General features: G+C 49.0%; 1 protein-coding gene across 1 annotated transcript in view; it reads right to left on the reverse strand.

Annotated features, from left to right (window-relative positions):
- The window catches only part of LOC149122084 (glutamate receptor ionotropic, delta-1-like), a 136,077-nt gene extending 132,854 nt beyond the window's left edge, over window positions 1-3,223 (reverse strand). Inside the window, exons 1-3 of the mRNA XM_089313629.1 lie at window positions 3,119-3,223; window positions 1,603-1,704; window positions 133-330 (exon numbers count right to left, since the gene is read on the reverse strand). Of these exons, the coding sequence (XP_089169755.1) occupies window positions 133-330; window positions 1,603-1,704; window positions 3,119-3,223 (405 nt within the window). The remainder of the gene's footprint in view (window positions 1-132; window positions 331-1,602; window positions 1,705-3,118) is intronic.
- Window positions 3,224-8,503: the final 5,280 nt, after the last annotated feature.

Genomic DNA, 8,503 nt, shown 5'->3' on the forward strand with positions numbered 1-8,503 from the left:
CAGAGCAGTCACAGGTGCAGAGGAGGGTAACCAGACTGTTTAGCTGGACCAACAGCATAATGGGCCAAGTTGTGAGGCCACCCAGGGGCACACCAGGGGGCCCCTTGTCATGAACCAGCTTGTGGGACCTACCTTGCTGATAAGCTCCCCGATCATCCCGTTCCAGGAGGTGTTGTGGAGCTGGTGACCGTACCTGCCATCAGGGGCCTGGTAAATCTCATACTTGAAGCCCAAAGCCTTGGCCAGCGCGTCCAGGACATCGATGGAGAACCCCTTGTAGCGCTTAGGCTGCCCAAGGATGTTCTCAGCCACCATCACGAAAGGCTCTTCCTGGGAACAGCAGAATGAACGATTTTCATTAACACCCATGTCTGGGGTACAGTCGGACAGACCCATCTAGGAATCCTAACTTGAATTGTTAGCATTTACCTAATTTCGACCTGGAGGCTGAACTCCTCTGCCCTTTTCTAAAAGCAGTTTATGGGCAATCAAGGAACAGTGTGCAGGACAATCACCCCAATCAGCAGGTCAACACACAGCCATGCAAATTTACCTGTCCTGTGTGACGTCATCCCAGGCTGTGCCCAAACCCCAGCTCGTAGAATAACAGCCCTCGTTTTCCTACTTTCATTTGTAACACACTCTGTCCTTAGGAAATGCCATAATTTTAGGAGACCTACATAAGACATGTGACACTTCTCATCCAGGATAATAAATGGCAATAAAGATCTGAGATATTAAATTGAGAGAAGACCGTATTTTATCTATCAGCTTGTACTAGAAAATAGATGCTGATGAACCAGCCAAGGTCATGCTGTAAGTGAAAGGGTAGGCTCGAATTAAAATCCACAGGTTCTGAGCCCAAAGCTGTGCTGTGTGCACACCCACACATTTTGTGCTGTGTCATGTGTGGAGCAGGTGGCTCCCTGGAAGGCAGCCCAGCCTCCCCCTCATGCTCCCCTTCCTTCTTGCAGGAAACGGAACAAGAAGGAGCTTTGGGCAAATGGTGACAGAGCCTATATCTCATTAATTTAGTGTTGTTGGGAGAAAAAGATGCAAGGCACATTCAGGGTCTGCAGAAACACCAGGGGCTTCTGTGCCTGCTGGAACCGAGGGGAACATCTGAACCATGTCCAACCCAGCTCGTAAGTAAGGGGTAAATCTGAAGTCCCTTAGAAATGCAAAAGTCTATGATCCCAGGGCAATGATGCTGGCCCAAGCAACTAGCAAGTGCGTTTCATCAGGAAGTTTGTGTCATGTGGGCCACCCAGAGTGCTGGGGGCTGAAAGAACTTCCTCCTCCCAGCACCCTTCTGGGGACCCTGGCTGCCCGCACCACTCACCTGAAGACCAGCAGCCAGTTGGTCAAGACCCTGTTGATGCCCAAGGAGCAAAGGAGCGGCAGAGCGCCCTCTTGAGGTCAGCGGTGGATCTGGATGCAGGGCCCCTGCTCTAGAGCAGTTGAGGGACCTCCCTTGGAGCCTTACCCTTTCACAGTTATTTGATTGAAAGGCTCGTTTGCTCCTCAAGATCCCCTTTCTCTCCAAACACAGCCCTAAACAGACAGCAGCCTTAAGCTCCCAGAATATCCCCGTGATCCTACCAAGACAGTCACCACTTTGAGAGTCAGTCCTTGGAGGCGGCTGCCCATGGGCCTCTCCTGTAGGCTGCCATTCAGGCCTTTCTCTGAATCCCACGTTGCCAGCTGTGGAGGAGAGGGAGTGTGAGACACACACACACTGTACAGGCACCTGTGCATACCTTAGGAACATGTTTCCTAAACTGGGAACCTGAGTCAGGCAGGGAGGTGGGCAGCAGCCCTGTGGGCTTCCCAGAGACCCAGATCCATCCTGCAGTTGTAAAGGAGAACAGAGAGGTCCATTGCCTCCATCAGCTCACCCAGGCCTCTGGGACTGAGGGTATCCCCAAAATGCAAGCAGTTGGGAAGAGCTTGTCACTAGGACAAATGTTTATGTCCCAATTGTATTCTGTCTGCACACAGAGGCTGTGTCACTTTGTCTCCCACAAAGTCTCCTCTTTCTTTAATCACTCCTTTGACTTTCTTAGGCCACAGGGCCTTAAATTAAACCATTGCCACTGCCACAGGCAGGCTGGGGCTCAGCAGTAGAGCAAGTAACAAAAGCCCAAGTGTGCAGCTTCTCTTGCACCCTGGTGCCTACTGCAAGCATGGCCAGGAGCTCTCTGCATGTTTTCTCTGTAGTCTAAATGCCATCAGATAGGCAGCAGAGGGGGAGAGCACAACAAATATTCTGTGTGTGTGCCACATCCTTCTGCACTTCCTGGCTGTGTGCAGTGGCTCGATGCAACTGTGCCAGGCGTCCTAAGGTGGTGAACACTCTGCCATCGCTCGGAAACAACAGAGGAGACACAGTTGTTCCCAGGACTCAGTGGCCTGCGTCCCTGCAAGGCCAGAGCAAAAATGGCCACCTCTTTGTCTGGTCAATGATTCTCAACTATAAACTGGAGACAGGTGAGAGAAAATACAGAACATACTGGCCCCACTTCAAAGCAACTAAATCAGAGTCTTAGGGTAATATCCATGCCCTTGGAACGGTCCTGCCATGCCCTTCTGGAATCCTTGGCTTGGCTGCATAGTAGGATCTCTCAGGGAGCTCTTTAATACCCTGAATGCTGGGCCCCACCCCCAGAGATTCTGAGCTAAGTGATTTAGATATCATGGTCTAGATATGGTGGTTACAGACAGCCAGGATTCCGAGCCACTGCTGTAGGTTGAACCAGTATTTCTCAAACGATGATGCACACACAAATCACTCAGGGATTTCATATGCACTTTCTGATTCTAGGCTTGGAGATTATTTCTGTCTAACAAGCTCCTAGGTGCTGCTGCTTGCTGCTGCTCCATGGATCACCATTTATGTAAGGATCAGACAGCCATGCGCAGTGCCTATTCTTTGTCAGGAAAGACCCCAAAGACTCCTAGTTGACCTGAGCAGTGGAAATATTCCTCTGGCACTGTGGGACCTAATGGAGCCATCAGCAGCTCCACAGGAGGACATGAGCACTCCCCCAGCACCACCCATAGCCCTGGCACTGGCTGCAGGGTCTGCACACTGAGCCCTGGCTATGAGGTCCAGAACCTCAGTGACCATTCCACCTGGAAGATGATACACCTCTGGGGCCTCAATCAAAACCACCAGGATGTGGACGGGGATCCTAGAGCCAGTTTCCAAGGAATCTGACATGTCCTACTGTCACTTTGAACATGACACCTACCAAGAGAGCTCTCTCCTAGCAGGATGTCTAGCAGTGACGAATGTGAATTTAGTTGAGTGTGGCCATGCACTCTGAAGAGCTCCCCCAGCCCCCAACCACCAGATTATTTCAGAAGGCACTCCAGTGAAAGCAAGTTAAGATCTACCCAGAACTCTGGTCGAGGACATCAAGATGGTGATGATACCAGACTTTGGGAACTGGTACGGGGGAAGGAAACATGGATGCCTCTCCACTGGTTCTGAAGAAAGAGTCCTAAGACCTCAAATTGATTCCTGCAGCTGGATTACAGTGACAGTTAGGGGGAAGATGACAAATTCTGAGGAGGAGAGCAAAGGGATTGATTCTCTGCCTTCTTTGGATACCTCAGTGGGGATTCAGGGGGCAGGGATGGTGTGTGTTCACCATGACATAATGATGTGCACCCCCTAACTGCTCAGTCCAGGTACTAGAGCTGCTTAACCCTCATGTGTGTTCTGTACTCTTCCAGGCCTGGGTAGAGTTCTGAAGGTCTCCTTGAGCATCCCAGTGGCTCACAAGTTGATAGTGGAGGTGGTTGTTTCTTAATCCTGGCTTCCGAGTTCAGAGACTGGACACACTGTCCCACGCCAGGATCTGAGTTCCTAACACCTGGTGCCAAATGTTTCCCACCCCGGACCCCTGCACAAGGACGGAGCATGCTGGCCCCCTGCTGCTCTGGTTTAGATGAGCAAAAGAAGCAGGGCTGTGCTTGATCAGGCAGGCTTTACCTGCCTGTCTACCAGGATTGCGTCAGGCATGATGGAGAATGAAGCAGGAAGAAGGTGTTGGGACAGAGCCCTGTGCTGCCAGGGTGCTAGCTCAGCTCTAAGAAGCTTCCAGCCACTGCCTGGCTCCAGGTAGCAGCTCCTCTGCCTCAAACCTTCCAACAGCCTGCTCACTGGTCTCATTAACCCACCCTTTCTCTCTCTCTTCCAGCCTTGTGCTATGCTGGTGGGTGCCTTTACAGGAAGCAAACCCAAACATGAACTATGCCAGTTAAAGAAAGGTCTTCCCAATCCCAGGCCAGCAATGGTCCTCAGCCACACTTCACTTTGTACAGCTACAGCACACCATCTTCCCTCCCGACCTGAGCTTCAGCTCCTTCTGCCTGGAGCACCAGTTGTCTTCCTCAGGATCTGGTAAATGCTTAATGATTTGAATTATGTATTTACTTGAGAGAGAAAATTCATTCACTGCTTCACTCCCCAGATGCTCACAAAAGCTCCGACCTGGGGTCAGTCTGGTCACCCACTGGGGTGGCAGGGACCCAGTCATGTGATCCATCACCACCACCTCCCGGGGTCTGCATTAGCAGGAAGCTGGAGTCAGGAGCCAGGGTCAGTTCTCGAACCACTCACTCCAATATGGGATGCAAGCATCTTCACCAATATCTCAGTGACTAGGCCAAACGCTCACCCCTTAATCATCTGTGTGGATTTTTTGAAAATAAGCTTTCACTTTGGAGTAGTTTTGGATTTACAGAAAAGTTGTAGGAGTCGTGCAGAGAATGTCCATATGCCCCACTCTCTGTCATTGAGGTGTTAACATTACTGTGACACACTGACCACACTGATTACGACTAATGAATGTGCCACTCAACCTGCAATAGAAATCATCTCTGGGGCGGGGCTGAGTCTGCGAGGCAGCTGTGGGACCCAGCTTCCTTGCTGTGTTCTCTGGGTCAAAACCCCATCTTCCTAAGCCATCTGGTCTCAGGCTCTGCGGCTCAGACATGCCTTGTTCATTCCTGTCCACCATGCACCAAACACCACATCCTTCTCTCCAAGATTTGCTTCTAACACTGGTGTAGCTTTGGGGATGGAGATGGGAAGCTGGGAATAAGTAGGTGTATGTGAGCCTGCAGATCTCTGCTCCTTGCTCTCACCCCTTCCCTGGGAAGCACAGCATTAGAAACAGTGAAAGCAAGTCCACAAATATTTGTTCAATTAATTAAACTGCTCCGAGATTCCATTTTCTTATCTATAAAATGGAAAAAAACCATCTTCCCTGCTTACCAAGTTGAGGGGCTATTCACAGGAGAAAAGAATTTTGAAATAATCTATTATAAAATAGCTTAATTAAGAAACACAAAGTAAAGAAGCAGATTGTAAAACCGCATGTCCTGTGCAGCCTTAATGGTGTTTAAAAAATAAAACAACAGCTATAGTAGAAGGAGGAAAGGATATATTAAAATGAGATACAGTAAGCATGTGTTACACGTGGTTGGTGGAATTAGGAATAACCATCATTCCCTTCTTTATGCTCCTCTGGGTTTTAACAGCTTTCTCATTCCTTTCACAAGAAGAAAAATAAGCCTTGGATAAAAATAACTGGCATAGGTGATTAAGCAAAACCTTTATCACATGCACTTCTATGAGAGGCAAATGTCAAGGGTACAAAAGGAGTCAAGCGATCTGCCAGTACCCCAAGGCCCACGTGAGAGTCAGAACTCACAAAATCAGTGCTCTGGCGCCAAGGAGCTGTGGCCTGGGGGTGCACTCCTACTGCAGATTCAACCAGTGTCTCTTATTAAAGACCCCTCCACACTGGAGAAAGGCTCCATGAACCTGTTGTAGCAGGGTATAGGGACACAGCCAGAGCTGAAACACAGATGTGTGAGGTCAGGCAACGTTTTTCCACTAAGAATGACAGCACCAAAGCATCTCAGTTAATATTCAGATGACCCTGATACAAGAGCACCTTTTAAAACAAAGTGGGGCTGGCACCGCAGTTCAATAGGCTAATCCTCCACCTGCGGCGCTGGCACACCAGGTTCTAGTCATGGTTGGGGCGCAGGATTCTGTCCCGGTCACTCCTCTTCCTGTCCAGCTCTCTGCTGTGGCCCGGGAAGGTAGTGCTTGGGCCCTGCACCTGCATGGGAGACCAGGAGAAACACCTGGCTCCTGGCTTCGGATCAGCATGGTGTGCTGGCCGCAGTGGCTATTGGGGGGTGAACCAACGGAAGAAAGGAAGACCTTTCTCACTGTCCACTCTGCCTGTCAAAAAAAAGTGGAATTTGATGAGAGGTGAAAAAAAAGGTTTCTCTAAAGCTGTCATCATCCTTATCTTTTTGTCTCAAAGTGCTCGGGACTTAGTTATTTTTTGTTTTGTTTCAATGCAAGCATCTCTCTACCTGGCCGTTGGGCATCCTGCACCCTGACAAAGAAAGAAAAACTACTTCAAAGCAAAACCCAAATTCTGCCTTTCCAACACATCAAAGTGCAGCTGTGTTCCCGGATTCGGGGTACTGCATGTTGGGCAGGAGACTTTATTATTCCCTCACATCTGGACGAAGCTGAGCGCCCCAGGCTGCGCGAATCTTCCGGCTTCCAGGAAGTTCTGTGCTCTCGCCCAATTCTAAAGACTAATCAACCTGCATCATTTCTGAACGAAGCCATCCCTCTGAGCACCCGTTCCATTGGAACAGGACAGAGAAAAGCATAATTCAGAGGAGGGAATCCAGTGGAAATTTTTGTTTGTAATGCAGCCTTTAAATGTATCCCCAACCACGCAGCAGGCAACATTAGGAGAGACTGTGCCCTTACCTGTGTCCCAAGAACACTGGTGCTCCCTGCTTGCAATGCCACGGAAAATGTTTCAGTCAATAAAAGCTGAATGGGGCAGAGAGGTTTCATAAATGGGAAGCCAAGAAAACCTTTTACCCACGGAAGTCCTGACACTTCGTCATATGGCTCCATTTGCACACATGTGCGTCTACTCTGACTTCTCCTTGTACTTTGCAGACAGAACGCTGTTTATGGGATCGATGAATTTATGGTCGCAGACACCCACTTTTGACAGCTGACCTGTCAAGATCAGCACCTGAAAAACTAATTTCCAGCACTGTTAAACAAAACGAGCACTGCTTGTATTTGATAAGACAGCTATGGTTTTCATTCATGGCTGTGATCTGCCCTGGCTGGGCCAGAAACGTGGGTAGAGCCAGAGGTGACGGCACAATCATCACTTGGAAGGAGATGAATGGTTTCCAAATCTGATTATGACAAACAACTGTTCAGGAGATCAGCCAATCGGAGAATAGATTTCATAAATCACTGGCCTCAGGAAAATGTATTTCCTGAGTTAAGCGGGCTGTTCTTCATGTTGGAAGTTACAGGGATTTGGGACTCTGTGGCCTGCCCTTAAGAAAGGCAGGGCTATTAACCCTAAGTGGGGCCAGGCCTCTTTTGGAAGATAGAGATTTGGGATCTGTGACCTAGGGACAGTGCCGTTGTCTCTTCTTGGGGATGGAAGATGATGAGAGGAGACAATCCAACCGCCTTACAGCTCAGAGATGGAATAAGACCTGTGTCATACATCAGGGAACCTGGAAAAATTCATGGAAAATGGGATTAAAAGAGAAGTTTATTTTGTTGCAAAAAAATATATGGAATCCATGCATAGACTTTTTTCCATGAACTTTTTGAAGACCCCCTCATATGCAGCCATGCCATTTCCTGGGGAGAGGAGGGAAGGAACAAAATGAGGGAGGGAAGGAAGGGTTTACTTTACCCAAATTGCCTGTTACACTTTCGGAGCTGAGTGGAGCATACAGCTTATCTCAGGCAAGAGAGCACGGAGCACGTGAGGTCACATTGTTATGACCCTGAGTGTCTGACCCCAGGGCCGTTGCTGAAGTCCCATGTGAGCTGCACCCTCAGCAGCCAGCGACTATGTCAGCTGAGTGCAGGTGGCCTCTGTCAGGACACAGGCTTCAGAAATGATGGCCATGGGGGTTTATTATCAAGTGCATAATAAGCCCTCTATTGCATTTTGCTCCCTTGTCCATTTGCACTGGAAAACAAAATGGGCACAGTGTGCATTTCAAGGGATCACTGTGCTGGATGGGGATGGGGTGAGGGGAGGGCCCTGTAATGAGTCAGTTTGATTGACCATTCAGCCAGCCCTGATGGTAGACAGTTGACTGCAAGTATTAGCTTTGGCTAAAAGCAAGGATAACACGTTTTAGACACAGATGCAGCATCTCAGAAAGAGAATCTAAGCCTCTGAGGGTACAGCACTAACATTGGTAGCCAGGGTTCCTGAAGTAAGGTTTAATTTGAAAGTTCCTTTGGGGAATTATAGCATATCGGTGCCACTAAGGCAAGGCTTTGGAGGTTAAGAATCACAGCAGTTGGCAATCAGCACCAAGTCTATATACACCTGCACCAAGTCTATATATACTACACCAAGTCTATATATACCTGCTGAGAAATGGCTGGAACCACACC

The sequence above is a fragment of the Oryctolagus cuniculus genome, chromosome 15, assembly GCF_051225735.1.
Source record: "Oryctolagus cuniculus isolate XC-2025 breed Fujian yellow rabbit chromosome 15, ASM5122573v1, whole genome shotgun sequence".
Classification (NCBI taxonomy): Eukaryota; Metazoa; Chordata; class Mammalia; order Lagomorpha; family Leporidae; genus Oryctolagus; species Oryctolagus cuniculus.